Source organism: Drosophila mojavensis, unplaced genomic scaffold, assembly GCF_018153725.1.
Source record: "Drosophila mojavensis isolate 15081-1352.22 unplaced genomic scaffold, ASM1815372v1 contig_36, whole genome shotgun sequence".
NCBI lineage: Eukaryota > Metazoa > Arthropoda > Insecta > Diptera > Drosophilidae > Drosophila > Drosophila mojavensis.
In genome coordinates this window covers 21,846,734-21,865,912 of record NW_025318858.1, presented here as the reverse complement: position 1 = coordinate 21,865,912, position 19,179 = coordinate 21,846,734, and the positions used below count along the sequence as shown (strand labels likewise).

Below are 19,179 nucleotides of genomic sequence, written 5' to 3'. Positions count from 1 at the left end.
TATGTCTATCTATCGCATATTTATCGCCCATTCATTATTTTTCTATCTATCTATTGTCCCTGTATCAATCATCGATCAACTATTTATCATCTAGATAAGTAAATCGCTATTGCCATCTATCGCTTAACTATCGTCAGAGTAGAGCGTACAATAACTATATAATAAATTGAATGTGTCACTTTCTGCTTTCAGGTCTACGATCGTGAGCACGGTCAGGAGGATATCCCAGCGAATCTGAGCGTCACAGTGCGCGACATTACCGCAGAGGCGGTGCAGCAGGCGGGCTCCATGCGCTTGGCCCACATAACCGACGAGGACTTTGTGCGCACCTGGAATCCGCTGAAGCAGCAGGTGGAACCATCGAAGCTGGAACGTTTTCGCAACAAGCTGGCCGAGCTGCTCTACACAGATCGCGACAATGTGGACGTATTCAGCGTCCAGCTGCGCGCCCAGTCGCCATATCCGCTAACCGATGTCCACTTCGCCGCCCGCTCAGCCACACAGCAGCCGTACTTCAAGGCGGTGCGTCTCAATGGTGTGGTGCAAATGCATCGCGAGGAGATCGAACAGGAGGTGGGCCTCAACATCACCATGGTGCATATCGACGAGTGCTTGCACGAGGGGCGTGGCAAGTGTCCCACTGGCTCCTGCAGCTCACGCACCGAGCTGGGCAAGCGCCCCTACACGGTCAGCGTGAATCGCACGGCTCTGGTCGGCGTCCGGCTGGAGTTGAGTGCACAGTGCGTGTGCCGTGCCAGAAATTTCAGTGGCCAGGATCATAATTGTCGTTCGCATCACTGCTTCAATGGCGGACGCTGCGTGGAGACGCGCAACGGGCCGCGCTGCGTTGCCTGCCCCGTGGGCTATGGCGGTCCGCGCTGCCAGCAGTCGACGCGCAGCTTTCGGGGCAACGGCTGGGCCTGGTATCCGCCGCTGGAGCTGTGCGGCGAGTCGCATCTGAGCCTTGAGTTTATAACACGCGAGCCGAACGGCCTCATCCTCTACAATGGGCCCATTGTGCCGCCCAAGCCGGGCGAGAGCGTAATCAGCGACTTCATAGCCATTGAACTGGAACAGGGCTATCCGCGTCTGCTCATCGACTTTGGCTCCGGCACCCTGGAGCTGCGTGTGAAGAGCAAAAAGACGCTGGACGATGGCATTTGGCATCGCTTGGACATCTTTTGGGATGCGGAAAACGTGCGCATGGTGGTGGACTTTTGTCGCACCGCCCTAGTCTCAGAGCTGGAGGATGGCACCGCACCCGAGTTCGATGACAATGCGTGCCAGGCACGCGGTCAGATACCACCATTTGCCGAGACCCTGAATCTGAACCAACCACTGCAGCTGGGCGGCCTCTACAGGCAGCACTTCGATCAGACCCTGTATAATTGGCAATATGCCTTCAGCTCGAAGGGCTTCGATGGCTGCATACGCAACGTGGTGCACAATTCGGAGCACTATGATCTCGCCTTTCCGGCGCTCGCACGCAACAGTTTTCCCGCCTGCCCGCAAACGGACGAGGTCTGCCTGAAGACGGAGCACACGGCCCGCTGCTGGGAGCACGGCAACTGTGTGGCCAGCCTGGTGCAGGCGAAATGCCACTGCAAGCCCGGCTGGATGGGGCCGGGCTGTAATGTGCCCACCGTGCCGACCACCTTCAAGCCGCAGAGCTATGTCAAGTTCGCGCTGAGCTTCGAGCCGGATCGGTTTAGCACCCAGCTGCAGTTGAGATTTCGCACCCGGGAGCAGGTCGGCGAGCTGTTCCGTGTCAGCGATCAGCATCAGCGGGAGTATGCGATACTGGAGCTGCGCCGCGGACAGCTGCAGTTCCGCTACAATCTCAACTCGTTGCGCAACGAGGAGCAGCTGCTGGCGCTGACAGCGATTGCCGTCAACGATGGCCAGTGGCATGTGGTGCGAATCAGTCGGTATGGCTCGGCGGCCATCATGGAGCTGGACGGCGGCGAGTCGCGGCGCTACAATGAATCCTTTCACTACCAGGGCCATCAGTGGCTCAGCATTGACAAGCAGGAGGGCGTCTATGCGGGCGGCAAGGCTGAGTATACGGGCGTGAAAACGTTTGAGGTGCAATCGGACTTCCAAAGGAGCTGCCTGGACGACATCAGGTAGCAATCAACGAAGGACTACGACTACGACTAGAACTACCACTGGTCGCACTCGTAGCTCTAGCTAGCTCAACTGTTTGCTAATTATGCACATTTTCATTTCTTTTGTGGCGCACGAACTCTCAAATAGGCTGGATGGCAAACATCTGCCGCTGCCACCGGCCATGAATGGCACCCAATGGGGCCAGGCGACAATGGCACGGAATGTGGAGCGCAACTGCCCATCGAATCGGCCCTGCTCCAATGTTATCTGCCCGGATCCCTTTGATTGCGTCGATTTGTGGAATGAATACGAATGCACGTAAGTACATGCTCACACATTGCCCAGGTCGGGCATTCTCTCCACTACACGCATTTTGTGTGTGTGTGTGTGTGTGTATGTGTGTGTGCGTGTGCGAGTGGCGTGTGTAATGGCAATTGTGTTTTACCCTAACTACACTAATTGCTCGGCCCAGCTGCAGCTGTTGCACCTGCTCGCACATCACTCAACCATAAATCGAGCTATGTTCTTCAATCAACTCGACGTTTTTGGTTTCAAGTCTCTAATTGGCAGCTGAAATGCTAAAATTAAATTTCATTCGACTGCTGCGATTCTCATCTTTGGCATTATGCCAGTATTTCAATGATAGACTAGGATAAAGGCTTTTGGAACATTTATCGATATTATTTTTTACTTTAAAATTTAGGTAATGCGCTTAACTCTTTGAAATATTTACTTAAATACTTGAATTTAATTTCATAAAGGTTTTAATTTATTTCGTTAAAAATTTGATATACAATTTTTTTATTTAAGATATATACATTTTTATTTTAATGTAATTCTTAATTATTTTTATTTTATTTATTTTTTTACGTATGTGTATATATTTATCACGAAAAAGAAATGATTATATTGGTTTTTATTTTTATTATTAATTCATTTATTAATTAATTTATATCTTTGATATTTATAAATTTTTGATTCGTTATTATTTTTATTTATTTTTCTCATTTATTTATTTATTTATTTATTCATTTATTTTTTTTTTTTTTTTTTTGTTATAACTATTTATTTTTTTATTTACAGCATTAAACATTTTACTTAAATTCTATTTCTATATTTTATATAAGCGTAATTTTAATTTTCTTTTTCCTTTTTTTTTTTAATTTTACTTTCTAATATTTTCTTACTTAGTTAATTTTACGATTGGGCTATTTTGATTTTAATGTGCTATTTTAAATTTTAATTATTTATATATTTTGTATTAATGTATAATATTAAATTACATGATTTTGTTCTTTTTAGAAATTGATAAGAAGCTTAAAAGTAAATTTTTACTTTTATTTCATAGGCTTTAAAATTAATATAGAATGTGAGTCAAAATTGCATTTGCAATATAGTGAAAATAATTATTTTATTTATTTGCCTTTTTAGTTTTATTCAGCTGAGGACAATTGCAATGTGCCTTAGTGCATTTCTGAAAAATTTAAGAAATTACAAAATTAAGATGCTTTACAAATTTATAGAAATATGTGCAAGAAATTTAAGCATAGAGAAAAAATTGCAACAAGCAAAATGTTGGTTATTCCAACCCATTTAAAGTCAACATTACTTCTAACAGACAGCTAAAAAACCAAAAACAACAAACAGTCAGCCAATGAAGGGGGTGAACCCAACTGAGCGTAATGCATGCGATACACATCATTTCTCCATTAACTGTGGCATCAACTTTTCAACGCATTCCCACAGCCATATTCAAGCGCACCTGCTGCCTGATGGCAGAGCAAACGTATCGCAAGGCAAGCGCACAACAAATAATATCAATTGTCATCAGCATGTACTGACAGAGAAACGCCCAACTTCATCTTTTTGCTCCCCAAGCACGACACCGCAGAAAATATATATATGTATATATGTATATGTATAGCTATATATAAAATGTATTTGCATTCGCTTTCGACTTTCGATGGGGCTTCGGTCTGTCCTTTTCATCGACTGCAGCCCATGGCAGCTGCCATTTGCAACACCAAACAGCAGACGAGCAACTCCGGGCGGCGAAGCGAGCACATTTTCCACATCATTAGTTTTGCCGAGTGACTCCATTTGAGGCACACTGAGTACAAACAGACGCCAGACCTGAGCCCCTTGGCTCTACCTGATCGTCCCTTCACTCCACCTACCACCTACCACCTCCCACTTCCCTTCCCTTTCCATGCAGCAGTGCATCATGACACCTTTGCCAAGCTGCTTCTGCTGGTCTGCTATCGCCAACAGCTTCGTGCTCCATTTACTTTTGCTAAAAGCTGCTTTGCTCCCATTTGTAAGACGAATTGAGGAGTTCGCACTTTAAGCAAATTTAAATAGCAACCCACTGAGCCAGGGCCCAGTGCATACAGCGTACACCTGTCCGCATCTGGACCGTCGTCCACGATGTGCCATAAATTATGCCTGCTTTTTAGCCTCAATTCGAATTTCATTGTGCACTCGCTGGCTGCTGGAATCGTGTCAGCTGCTGAAATATAATGTTGGACTTGCACTTGCCGTCTCACTCGCACTCACGCAGTCTTTGCCTTTCTCTCTCTCTCTCTGTCTCGACACTTAACTTTTTTTAATATGTTGAATTGACCCAAATAGCAATTGTGCGTGTGTTTGTATGCAAAAGGGAAAGCGCACAGGAAGTTAAAAGTATTTAAAACTGAGCAATTCATAAGTATTTCAATTAATGTCAAGTGTTAAGAGGCTTTAAAGAGAAATGGTTGGATGGAAGGAAACATTAAATGTTCTTTTATTTTGTAATTTATTTTCATTGTCTTAATTCTGAAATGTAGCAAACTTTAAATGCTGAAATATTTGTGAAATTTTAAGTGGCCAAACAAAATGAAGCTATGAAAAGTGGACTAAGGGCTTAGACATAGAGATATATGGAATGAAAGTGATGAGATATCTGAATAAACATATGATGCTTATAAAAAAAATATAGCAAATCTATAGTGGACATTTAAGACTAAAATTGACAATATTTTATACAGGACATTGGTATATGACAAGTAAGGGCTGAGGCAGGCGGTCGGTATAGCACATGTGATATGACAATATAAGACGTAGGGAATATGACATATGGTATATAAATATGACAATATATGGCATATGAATATGACAATATGCGGCATATGAAATATGACAATACATGGCAATTTATATGTTAGCTTAGCCATATAAATATGACATTATATGGCAATATATGGCATTGTATTAACAATATATGGCATATGAAACAAGACTATATTTGACATATTAATCCATCCTTGACATACTAAATATGACAACACATTAATAAGAAATATTTGGCATATTAATATGACAATATATAGAAAACGATTTCTGATTTCTTCTAAGTATCAAAAATCGATTGGTTTAAACATTTTTTCTCTCGAATGAGTTTCCTCTGAGGAAATGAAAATCTTCAAGAAATTGACAAAGTTGAATGTAAATGTTAATGAAGTTAGTGGACTGAGGCAGTAAAATAGGCTAATCAAACAACAAATTGGAAAGATCAAGTGGATATAGAAATTGTTGAGTTAAATATGGAAAAAGAAGTACAACTTTAACATGGAATATTGAAAAAGGATATATAAGCTGGCAAAGTACAGAGAGAAATGCAGTAGAAAGTTGTTTATTTTTAAGAGAAATTATAAAATGTATTTATTTACAGTTTAGCGCACCGCTACCTAATTGGTAACTTAATCTAAATAGATATTTACAAACATTTATTTACTTAAAAGCTATATTATTATTAATATTATATGCTATATTTTTGTCAATTCTGGAGGTAATAGAAAGTTGTGGAAATATTAATTGTGAAAAAATAGCAAATGAAATGAACGAGTGAAAGGAATAAGCGACATAACAAAGACCAAATGGCAGAAATAAGTGGGAAGCGCAAATGGAGTGGGAAAAGTATAAGACGTGAAATAAACAGGTAGGAGAAACATGGGCGAGAAGCATTTGGAATGTGGAAAGGTAATGAGAAATGTAGAAAGTGTCAAATAGGCATCTTACCCAACTTGCAATGAGAAAAACTGAAAGAGTGAAATGAAAAAGTGGCATTAGCCGGTGGAATGAGCAATTGACTTCAGCAAGTCAAAAGAAAATTGATATAGGGAAAAATCAATGAAAGAGTCAGCGAAATGAGTAAGTGAAACAAGAAAGTAAAGTGAGCTGCAAAGATGTGTTTCTAAAGAGACCTGGTGTAATCAAAAAGAACACGAAAGGAGGCACAAATAAGTGGGCAAAGCAAGTCTAGAACTTACCGAAATAAACTAGTGGAAAGCAAAGGGAAAGCCAAAGTAAAATGAACTAATGGGAAAAGACATTTAATTATCAAAATGAAATAGCAAGTGGAATGAGTGATTAAATATGAATGAAAATGAAAAAGTAAAAGAAAATGTAACAGTATTGACGGCTATAACAGGACAAAGATAAAAAAAAAAAATAAAAAATAAAAACAAAATAAATCAAATTTAGATAAATTATTCTGTTATGAAATACAAAAAAAAAAAAATAATCCTAAGACAGGGGATTGAAAAATATACATAGATATTTATTCAAAAATGTTAGATATGTAAGTTATAAATTTTAATTTATATAAAATGCAGAAAATGTTGGAAAGCTAGAAAAAAATTATAATTAAATTTAATTTGACAAAAAAATATATATATATTAAAGTAAAACAGAAAATTCTTGCAAGTAAATTAAATTATGACCAAGAGCTTGAAAATATATACATCCAAGCCGAAGTCCCCGGCTGCCAGTGCTGAACCCTTAGTTCGATTTAATTTTATATTATATTCATAAATAAAAATATAAGCATTTTATTTTCAGTCCTAAAGTCCTAAAAAAAATTGTGAAAATTCAATTTAAATTATATATATATATTAGCAAAAGATATGACGGAACTTTACATGAAAAATATATATGTATATATTTTAATTATTATTTATTAATTATGAAAAACGAAACCATCAGCATGAGGCTTAAGCTTGCATTCTAAATATTTAAATAATTTCATATAAATTTTTAAAGCACTGTGATTACCCTCAGAAACTATAAACTAATCCCTCATAGAGTACGCTCGCCAGGGAGACTTAGACCAACGGAACTAACACGTTTAATGCGCAGCGAAAGGTCGCGCATCGTGGTATAGGCATCTGGGAAATTCTACTACAGCAGCAACTGGCCAACTATTTTTTCTCTCTCTGCTGTTGGTTTGAAACAAAAAGTTGCGAGCTTTTAAAAAGTTATGCACAACATGAATTTTACAAACGACACGCTAGAACTTTATTTCCTCTCTCACACTCCCTGCCCTCTCTCTCTCTCTCTCCCTTTCTCTCACTCTAATTCTGTTTCTGTTTCTGACTGCATTCGTTGCTCTGTCATTACAGGTGCAGCGAGGGACGCATCATGTCAGCGGATACCAAGGGCTGTGTCGATCGCAACGAATGCCTGGACATGCCCTGCCTGAACGGGGGCACGTGCATCAATTTGGAGCCACGTTTGCGATATCGCTGCATTTGCCCCGAGGGCTATTGGGGCGAGAACTGTGAACTGGTGCAGGAGGGACAGCGTCTGAAGCTCAGCATGGGCGCCTTGGGCGCCATATTCGTTTGCCTGATTATCATATTGAGTAAGTACTGTAACGGGACAGCCACAGCCAAGGCAACCAACCAGCCAACCAAGCCAGCCAGCTGGGTCCTCTCTCTCGCTAAGCTCCTGCAATTTGGCATGCATGTGTGTCAGTTTAAGCGGCTTAAGCCGCATCCGCAGTGCCCTCTACATAACCTAGACTCCCTCTCTCTCTCCACCCCTTTCTCTCTCGTGCTTTCAGCTGTCTGTTTTTACATGTAAATGCAATTTTCAGTAGGTTGGACGCGCTGCACTTAAATCCCAGCAGGCAAAAAAAAAATAAAAAAACCCCACACCCTAACGGCGCAAAATCAACAAATGTTTGCATTGGCGGGCTGAAGGCGCACAGAGTGCCACATTTCTTGCTTACTTTTGAACGCCCTCTCGCCCCTCTGCCGTTGCCACTTCCTGGCCAAACAGAATGCGTTGTTAGCCAAATGGAAATGCCAGCGTGGCTAATTAACAAGTGCACAACAAAATGTAGTACAATAAAAATAAAAGTCAGAAAAACATTTTGGCAAAATATTTAAAAATGCTGAACATTTACTTTCCATTTATTTCCGCTACTTTTATTTGTATTTTTATTTTAATTTTATTTTATTTATATATATATATATTTTTTTTGGCCTAAAAACTGAATACGATTTTAGCTTAAATGAGCTGAGATTAAAAAATAAAGATTAAAATAGAAAGAACTTGTATACCCAAATGGATCTAAATCCGTAGAGATTTGCCCATTTTTTCAGTATTTTCCATTAATTTAAATTCAAGAAGCAAAAACATTTGATAAATACAAAATATTTTAAATTATTTTCATAGTTTATGAAACAAAATTTATTTTTACAAAAAATAAAAATATGTTTGTTATATACATTCAAGTACTTTTTTAATTTTTATGTACACAATTTTTAAAATGCTTGAAAATTCGATACAAATTTAATTTTATATTAATAATTAATTTAATTTTAATGTATTTGGTCCAATATTGTTGTTGTAAAAAGATAGATTTATACTCGCATGTGCATATTTAATTTTTATATATATTTAATAGAAATTCATAAACTTTCGTTAAACTATTTTTTTTTTTTTTTTTTTACATTTTCAATTCTATAAAATTTATTTTCAACTCAAATCCAATTCCCATTCAAAGCACTCTATATAGCAACTGCTGGTATTACTGTTACTGCTGCTAATGCTACTGCTGCCCAAGTCTAAACGGCATTTAGCCATTTTGCTGGATTTGGTTTTTACTTTAGACCAAGATTTCATTTGATTTCAATTGAAGCTATACTCTATGTGCTCTTGCGAACGCACTGGCACTTAATGGACTTTGCAGCGGGCGTAAATTGGATTTGGTCATTTGCAAAATGTTCAGGGGCAACAAAAGAACAGAGTAAAAAAGCGTGTGCGAGAGGGAGTCAAGCAAATGTGAATGGTACGCGCTGGCGTATACGCAATGTGCGACAGTTTATTTTTGTTTGCACGCTGCTCGACTCATTTTACGATTCCAAAAAGGATTTTCAATTAGCTGAGCTTTCTTTTTGCTGGTGCTTGAAACCAGAGCAGAGATTTTGCTTGCTCTCCCTCTCTCACTCTCCTTCTCTGTCTTACTGCCCGTAGGCAATTTATTTAAAAGGCATATTTAAGAGGAAGGCTGTGTCACGCACATAATCGGAGGAGGGCTGGTTTTAATGAGCGAAAGGCGTGCGGTTTCTAGTTGCACCAACAACAATGGTAAATAGCAACAACAACAACAACAACAACAGCAACACCAATAACAACCTTAAGCTAATTAGTCAGCTTCGGGCCAGCTAATTACACAGTTGGGCCGGCTGGACACACAGTACGCATACGCCGCGTTGGCCATAAAACCGCTAAACCGCAAAATAGGCGCAATAAATAAACGCAAACGAATGTCCTGTCGCACAGCCGAAGCTGCTCGTCGCACACACACACACACACACACACACACACACACACTGACACACACTCACAGACACACGCAAACACCGCGTTTATGAAGTGAAAATTTCAAGAAACTGACAACAAGCTCGTTTCGCTGTAGGCACTTTGCTTTTTATTAGTCGTTGTTGTTGTTTTTGTTGTTGTAGATGCATTTAAGTGGCGTAAAGACAAAAACAAACTAAATAATTATCTAACATTATTTACAGTCAACGCTTTTTGTGCTTTCCCATTCGTTTCCCAGTGCTCGGTTCTCTGTAATCTCAGAATCGCTGAACTGTATTTTGGCATAAAATTTGAGAAGGGAACGGACTCGGCTGCAGGCATAAAAGCAAAAAAAAAAAAAATTATAATAAATGCTCAAAAAACCCAAAAACAAAATGAGAGTGAAGAAAAAAGGAATACAAAGTAAAACATCGCTGCCTCCTGCTGATGAGCTTTTTTGCCATGCCGCGCAACTGACCCGACCTGGTCATGAGAAGTTTTTTTCTGCCAGCTGGAAAAAGAAAAACTAAGCCCCCGTTTGTGAGTGTGTGTGTGTGTGGGTATTTGTGTTTGTGTTCACTGTAGCCAAGTGTAAACAAAGGAGCCCAAAGAACAGGACACGCTTTGTTGTTTTACAAGTGTACTAGTTTTGTGCTTCCTCCCAGCCTCCGCTCGCTTCCTTGCAATTCTTGTTTATTCTTGGATATAGACGCTAACTCGTAGACTCCATTGTCCCCTGTTGGGTGGGCCGTGTGTATGCTCGACCCGGCATTGACCCCAATGGTCTAATAACACAAACAATTGGAGAAAATGAGAAAACGTTACTTTGGACTTAGCTTTGGCCATTTCTGTGTCGATGGCCCATATCCCTTTGAAGACATAAAGGAAACATTCGGATATCCTTTTGATATTCTACATACTATTGTAATGTTGTTATAATTGATAAATAAAACTAGATAAAAGTAGAAATAAAAAATTGAGAACACAAAATAAGTTTAAATGTACAATTTTTTGTTGTTTCTTCGATCTCGTTGCTCAAATAATTAAACAAAAAATATTAAAAAACAAAGAGGAAAGGCTTTAAGAATAAACATTGATTAAATTGAATGGAATTTAGATTTTAAACTTAATAATTTACAAAATTTTCAAACATATATATATTAAAAAAAAAAATAAATAAATAAAAAAGAAAAAAAAAAAAACGGAAGAATTTCAATATATATTTTTAAAGAACATTTAAAATATATTCTTGAGTTTTATGTATTGCCTTAAAACTATTTTTAATTAATAATAAAAAAAAATGTTGTGACTTTCAATATAATTAACTATTTGTTATTGTAGAAGTTATTTAAAATATTTATAAATTATATCTTATGAAAATATTTTATTTATTTTTTACTTTTTTGTTAGTTAAAAATTACAATATTAATTTTTAAAAATATTTTTATCGTAAATTTCGATTTCATTTTTTTTTTAATTTTTATTATTATTATTTTTTTTTTATTATTATTAATATTTGTTTTTATTTATATATAATTATTTATTTATTTATTTTTTATTTATTTATTTATTTTTTTGTATTTTGGCTTTTAAGTCTCAATGTCAAAAATCTCAATATTTAAAGTCTCAATATTTGAAATCTAAATATTTTATCTTTACCTCTTTAATACTTCAGTGGAAGCCAAAACCCCTTCCTAAATGCTTTTAAAAACTTTTCTCTTCAAATTTTCAGGCATTGATTAGCTTCTGTTGCTGTAGCACAGCCATTTTTATGCACAACTAACCCCAAGTACCAAATTTTAAATTGAAATGCGGCGCTCGCCGTTAACGGCTTGGAACGATTCTCAGAGTTTTTGCGTGCCTGCCAACCAGTCTATCTATCTGTCTGTCTAAGCGCCGGTAGGGCAAAAATGTGAATTAGGAAAAAAAAAAAAGTAAAAGTCGACTGTAGGATGTCGAAATGTCAGTGGTGTTGGTAGTGTTCCTGGTGTCGGTGGCGTTGGTGGTGGCTGTGGCCATAACAACAACTCCATTTACGTTTAATGATGCTAATTAAATCTAGAGAAAAATGTTCAAAGTTTTGCGCCGCTGCGAAAGGGCAATCGAAAAGGTAGCATGGAAGACTTTGACGTTTCAGCAGACAGGCTTGATACATACTCCTTGTTTATTGGAAATGTTTGTCTTGCCTGATAAATGATACTAATCGACATTTGATGGTAGCTATAAAGTATGTGAGTTCCGTCTTCAGTTTTGTGTCCTGGGTCCTATATATCTATGACTATGAGAATTTATTCTTGCCATACAGGCATTAAAATCGATTAAAATCGATCTAACACTTTCTCTATTTTGTAAATTTTTTAAGCACATACAAATATTCCGAATTGAATTTCAAATTGATAAATATCGAAGCACAAGATATCGCGGGGCTCTTATACTGAAACCTGAGCTTGAGATTGAAATCGATATTTATCGATGTTCAGGAAGTAGTATCCTTATGAAATTAATATCCATGTATTGTTAAAATCTTTAAAAAATCTATATTTATCGATGTACAACATAATATATAAAGATATGTTAAAGAAACTGACTTGAGACCTCAGATCAAGAAGATACAATTTTAAATTCAAATTTGGCAAGACATTCAATTAAAAAATCAATTTCATCGAGGCACAAGAAGAAAATTAAAATTATATAAAAATTATTATCATGTATTCAAAACTTTTCCCTGACCATATTAATTTTGTAAATTTTAGATATTCCGAAGATCGCATTAAAACATCATTTTTAATCGATATTTATCAAAATAAAAATCTGTGATCAGCTGATTATTACAGATTCATAGAAAGTTCGTTGAAAATTATTTGGTTTCTAACTTCAAGATAAATGTGATTAAGCCTTACAAACACCTACAAATTACTGGGTATACATGAAAGGCAAACGTCAACGAAATACCACTGTACAGGCTTGCTAATGATAATGGATGTTTAGAGTATTAGCTTAATAGAATACTCCTGTTTTTAATAGCGTTCTGCGGATAATAACTGTAATGATAACTAGCATGCGCTGTGATGAGGACTGCTGGATTTTGAAGTGCTGAAATGTTTAAACTCTAGACTATTATTAATGAACTTTTTTGGGCCAAGTTTCGGCTAGGCGCTGCCTTGTCGACCAGCTGCCAGTTATTGTGGACCAACTAATGAATCCGCTTAACCAAAAGTGTAGAGAAGGGCAGCAAGAAAGTAGAGCAAACCCGCATCCTAACTGTCAGCCAGCCAGCCAGCTGCCCAGAGTTTTAATTATTTTTACTTGACTGTCATGTTTGCTGAGCCTTCCCAAACAGCCAAGTTAATATTGCTGTCAACGGAAGCGCAAATGATAAAATGCACTTGCAATCGCACAGAGCCACGCCCCGTCCCATCCAGTTGCTTGTTTATAGCAGCAGCGAAAATAAATATAAGGAAAAAAAAAAAATGAGTACAGAAAATGTCGCCAAAGGAATCGGCAAGCATGAGACTTATTAATAACTTTATGCTGCTTAAGCAAACTCTAACCAAAAGCCAAAGAGCCGGCAAAAACGAAAGAACTTAACAACTTTCTCTGTACAGTCGAAATGCTCGTTGTTTTTCTTCATCTGGTAATCCGACTAGCTGGCACTACTCACAGCCATGGAATGTCGCATATGTGTACGCCGTCTCTTTCATTTCTCTACATGTTTCTTTCTCTCTCTTTTTTTTTTTTTTTTTTTGTGTCTCCTTTTGACTGTGCGCAAAATTTTAGTCTCGCAATTATCAAGCATTGCGAGTTGCCCCCAACTAAAACTAGTTCATTATCTGATTCTGTTACAGAGCGCAAAGTATCTCTCGAACTTCTAATTTATTTAACCGTTAACTTTAAGTATTAATGGATAAAGGATTTTGCCACCATATAATTGGCAACTAATAGAAGATAGTTTTGCGGCATGCTCGTTATTTTATTTTGATTATAAAGTTTTAAGAAACTTTGGCAGAGAATAAAAAAACCAGAAACCCATTTGATAACCAAAATTAAGCGAAAGTATAAATGCTGAACTAATTATTCTAGTAAAGCAATCAATTTAATTTTTATTAATAATAGTGTAAAAAATACCTTTTTAGGGTTAATTTATTGATAGCTGAGATTTTCTGAGTGACTAAATACAAATAGATTTGCAAACTAATCCTAACAAAAAAATCCTAATAGCCTATCCTTTCCTTTCCTTACTTCAAATTCATAACATAAAATTCAAAATATCAATATCAATCAAAAAAAATATTGTTCAAAATGTTTGCACGAAATCCTGAAAAATGCCAAAGCTTTTCAGAGAGAAGCAACATTGAAGCAAACTCAAAACTCTAACAATGCTTCAATAAAATTTTCCGATTCACTTGCAGTTCTTGCATTGATATTCGTGCTGTACAATCGCAAACGTAAAACCACCAAGAAGAAGAAACGCTCCGGAACGGAAAAGGATGTGCGCGAAACGGTGATTAGCTACGAGGACGAGGGCGGCGGCGAGGATGATATGACGGCATTCGATATAACCCCACTACAAATACCAATCAGTGCGCAGAGCGGCACAATGCCACCGGACATAGCCGCCTGCAAGATGCCCATTATATGTGAGTAAACAGAGAGGGATACAGAGAGAGAGAGAGAGAGATAGAGACAGATTTGAAATCTTTCTCTGCTTTCAGATCCTGTGATGACACTGCTGCCGCCTGGGCAGGAATTGAATGTGGCCTATTTGATGGAGGAGCGCAAGCAGCGCATCGACAAGGATCCCAATGCGCCGCCCTTCGACGACCTGCGCAATTTCACGTTCGAGGGCAGCGGCAGCATTGCCGAATCGCTCAGCTCTTTGGCATCAGGTAAGCATAGAGCAGAGCGTCAAAGAAGCACAGAAAATACCTTGACACTGACATAAAACCACTCATGCCCATTGCAGGCACCGACGATGAGAATCAAGACTTTAACTATTTACAAAATTGGGGTCCACGTTTCAATGCCCTTGCCGCGATGTACGTGCATGATAAAGCGAAAGCCAAACAGCAGCAACAGCAGCAGCAGCCGTCGCCTTCTCAAGTGGGCGTGGACAATGCGTTGGCCGTGGTGGCAACGGGCAGCGGTGCTGGACCGGGCGGTGGCAGTGGTGCAGCCAACACGACGGAAGTCGGCAAAGTTGTATTATAAAAATAAATAGTTAAGTTGTAGCTAAAAATGATGTTTCAGCTGTAAGCGTAATGCCAGGATATGGAAACGGATGTGGATGTGGATGTAGATGTGGATTGTGCAGCAATTTCAGCTCAACTAACAAAACTTAAGTATTCCATTAATACATCTGTATATGTGTCTGTCTGCCTCTCTGTGTGTCTGTGTATCTGTGCGTGTGTGCATGTTAGCCTAAGCTAGTTTGTAAGCCAGAAATACGAATTAAACTAAAGCAGAGCCTTTACGTGTACTACTACTACTACAACTTCTCCATAGATATTGACAAATAGCAAATACATATAAATTTATATAAATAGCTATCGAAAATACATATACAAATAAAAGAATGTATTTCTCTAAGCCTTTAAGCTTCTGAAACTATTCAACTGTACTGAACTTTTCTCAATTTGAACAATTTCATGAGAGAGAACTTCTATTTCTTTCTATTTCGACCTAAGTACATTTTGTACAAAAACTACTTTAATAATTTTTAGTAAAAAATTTGTAAATTCTTTTTTTTTTTTTTTTTTTTTTTTTTCTTTTTATGCAAAAAATATATTTTACTTAATTTTAATTGTAATGTATTTAGGTTTCCTATATTAGTTTTTATTGTATTAAAAATATTTAAAAAATGAAAACATTAATAAATAGTTTGCAAAATTCTACAAATCAATTTTAATAAATCTATTAGTTTAATTATTTTCAAGAGTAATTTTTTTTCTAAGCAAATTTAAACTATACTACAAATATTTATATTCAAATTATTATTTTTAATAATCTTTTCAAAATTATTCGCTTCGTTTAACTTCATCTGTACATAAAAAATAAAATAAAAAAACTTAAGACCGTTGGAATTTAAATCAAAAATAGACTGGAAAACAAAACCATTTTACTCTAAGTAAATAAAATTAAAAAACCTAAAAAAAAAAAAAAATTAAGGTGAGAAAATAAAATGAAATTATTTTTGATTTTCAATTATGTATAAGAGTTCAGTCATTTCAAATATAAATGTCATAGTACTAGTTCAAAGCCAGCATAAATATTTCTTAGCTACATAAGATATAGTGCTGATATGTCTAATACGTTTTTCAACTTTACTTTACTTTTCGTTTCTTCACATTACTAAATTCCTTTCCCTTTCCTAAAACCTGACCCAAAACTGATAAATCGCAAAATACCAAGTTAAATAAAAATAAAATAAATGAACTAGCGTACTATGGATATACTACTATTTAAAAGAGTTTATAAAACTTGATACAGTTAGTCAAATACATACATATACCCACACCCTGTATAATAAATGGCATCAGATTTAGCACGTAAGTAAACCTGCCAGACATTTGCCGCAGAACAACACAATCCGAGCTCCGGCTGTTCCAGCTCCGGACTGCGGGGCCGAGGCACGTCTCCGATTGCGAAACGATTTTGCACCTGGCCATTGGTGCTTGGCTGCTTGGCTGGTCACGTGGCCACAAAAGTTTATGTTGGTGAGGCAATAAACTTTTTGGTGAAATTTAAAACTAAAAAGAAAAAAGAAAAATTTCTATAAAAAAAAAAAATTAAACTGAAAAAAAACTGTAAAATAATTTTGTATATAATAATTTATGTGTAATTTTAATATTAAATTATGAGCCAAGTAGAGAGGCAAAGTTACACGTAGAAAACGACAGAGAAAAAGAACGAGAAACAGAAACACAAACCAACTACTAGACTAAATGACTACAATTAAATTTAAATTAAACCCAGTTGAATAACAAAAAAAATAAAATTAAATTAAAAAAAAAAAAATACAAAAAATCCATATTTCTGCATTTACTAGCAAATACACGTGGTAAATCCCCTTTCCCCCAACCAAAAAAAAAAAAAAGTAAAATTAAATTATATAAAGAAACATATATATAAATTAAAATTAAAAATAAATCAAAACAAAATAAAAATAAGCAAAAATTATAATAATCTTGTAACATGTATTGAAATGAAATTTCTGAAGAAAAACAAAAACAAATCGAATACCAAATGTTAATTAAATTTACGTTAGTTAATGGACAATTTGTTAGTAGTTAGCGTATAAGCATAATTTTTTAAAAATCAATAAACCCCCAACAACAAAACTAATAAAAGCCAATAAAACATACAAACTGAACTATGTTAAACATTTCGTTTTACTCCAGTCAATTGTGATGCGAAACCATTCCACTTGCCTGACCCTGAGGCTGACTAACGATCCTTGAATCATAGGAATCTGGCTAACATTTCCGTTGGACTCGGCAGCTACTTTAATATGGCGTCAAATTTAAAGGTGTCAAAAAGGGTGCCAAGCATCATTTTATACAATTTATTTCAGAGATTTTTAGCAGCTGATAAACATTGAAATACCCTGTATGTCCATGATGATGATGTTTATTTATTTCCTATAGAATTGAATTCGAATGGTGTGAAGGTATATACTATACTTTCGTATAGCCTGAAAGTATATTTTTCACTTCAAGCCATAACCGTTTTCAGACTATTCCCGTCAGTTTTTTGGGTAAAACCCGGCATACTCCATTCATTTACATACGGAAAATCGATTGAATTTTGACATGTTTAAAGGGGCAAAAACTGCTTGATAAAGGATAATTTCAATGTTTCTTTTTAATAAGCTGTCTTTCATTTGAAATTTCACGAACTAGACCCACAATATACCCCATTCAGGTGCCTAGAGTGAGCATTGCAAATAGAAAACTTTCAGCGTCTGTGAAGCTTGAAAAACTCAACGAAGCATGCGACAGGCGACAGGACAACATGCATTGCGTTTTATGCCACAAATACAAGCAAACAAACACACATACATACGAAAGGAATAGAAAAATGGACGAAGGACGTTTGGGCGACAATAGAGCTGCAAACTTATAGACATAAAAAAAGGCTAACCTGACCCTTAAAGGTTTTTCGGCTTTTATTATTATTCTTTTTTTTTTTTTTTTTTTTTGCAAACGTCTGGCCGCAGTGTAAGTCCTTATCGTCGGCAACCACGCCCCCTGCGTCTTTGCCTTAGATGTGATTTGCTCAGATAAAAAATATATTTTCTTTCTCTCCTTTTTTTTTTGAGGCGCATAATAAATGAGACAGCTTTTAGCTATCGATATGAAATAAGAGTGAGTGGACGAAAATTTGCTGATGAAATTGATAGCCGCAATTAGTTTACAGATAAAATGCAAAGTGTGGGTGTAGTTGTAAGTGTCTATGTGTCTGTGTGTGTGTGTAAGTGTTTGTCTATGTGGTTGGCTTAGGTGTGGATTGTTGCTGGAAAACATCATTTTATAATTCCTATAGCAGACCAAAGTATTATTACATATATATATATATGTATATACATATATACTTAAACTGAGAGTAGTTCCTCTTTTAGAAGCTGATGGAGTAGATATTTTTAATATACAAAGATATTAATATTTATTTATCTGTCATTAGTACAAAGAAGAATTTAGTAAACCTGACACATGTCATTGGCATAGTTTTGTCATACGAAAGAAACAATCCATTGTATCCGTATTAACTCCGCCTTGGCCCAAAGCACTCCACATTGGAATTGTTCCATTCTAAGCTTGCTTTTGCCATATTTATCTATATCATTTTCTAGCTCACAGTCAATAAAAATAATAGTAATATTATTTCAAGTATGCTTTATAAAGCACAATAAAGCAGAAAATATTTCAATGCTTCTCTGCTTATATAAAAATATCTTATATAAAAATGTATAAATAAATAAATATATATAAATAAATAAATATGATATATAGACATAGTATATAAATTAAAAAGGTTTAAAAATCATTTAAAGAGTTTGCATCCAATTTCCTCTAGCTTAAACTGAAATCTCGTTTCCTTACTCAATTTAACAGTGCATTGCCCCGTTAGTCAGAAGCAGCTGTAAATATTTCATCAACATTTTCAAGTTAAATTTTAGCCACAGATTTTGGTTAGCCAGGATATAATAGCAACAATATTTAAGGCATTATTGAATGCAACTCATGCCTTGATACACTTCAGAAATACCAATGCTTGTAGCGCTCTGAGTTTACTTCCAATAATGTTTAGCCCAACTATAATGGCCTCAGAGCAAACGCACACACACCCACACACACACACACACACCCACACACAGAGTACTCAGTATATATACATTTCTCGTGTAGCAAATATGCTCATGTTGTAAAGTAGAAATCAAAGCAGCAT

At 36.5% G+C, this 19,179-nt stretch overlaps 1 protein-coding gene across 3 annotated transcripts in view; it reads left to right on the top strand.

Annotated features, from left to right (window-relative positions):
* The window catches only part of LOC26527527 (putative neural-cadherin 2), a 182,567-nt gene extending 167,350 nt beyond the window's left edge, over positions 1 to 15,217 (top strand). For 2 of the 3 annotated variants that reach the window (XM_015165708.3, XM_015165709.3), the window contains 6 exons: positions 193 to 2,126; positions 2,257 to 2,427; positions 7,548 to 7,789; positions 14,145 to 14,372; positions 14,448 to 14,621; positions 14,699 to 15,217. In XM_015165708.3, coding sequence (XP_015021194.1) covers positions 193 to 2,126; positions 2,257 to 2,427; positions 7,548 to 7,789; positions 14,145 to 14,372; positions 14,448 to 14,621; positions 14,699 to 14,943 — 2,994 coding nt within the window. In that variant the 3' untranslated portion in view covers positions 14,944 to 15,217. The remainder of the gene's footprint in view (positions 1 to 192; positions 2,127 to 2,256; positions 2,428 to 7,547; positions 7,790 to 14,144; positions 14,373 to 14,447; positions 14,622 to 14,698) is intronic. The other variant, XM_015165710.3, reaches the window with a different exon arrangement.
* Positions 15,218 to 19,179: the final 3,962 nt, after the last annotated feature.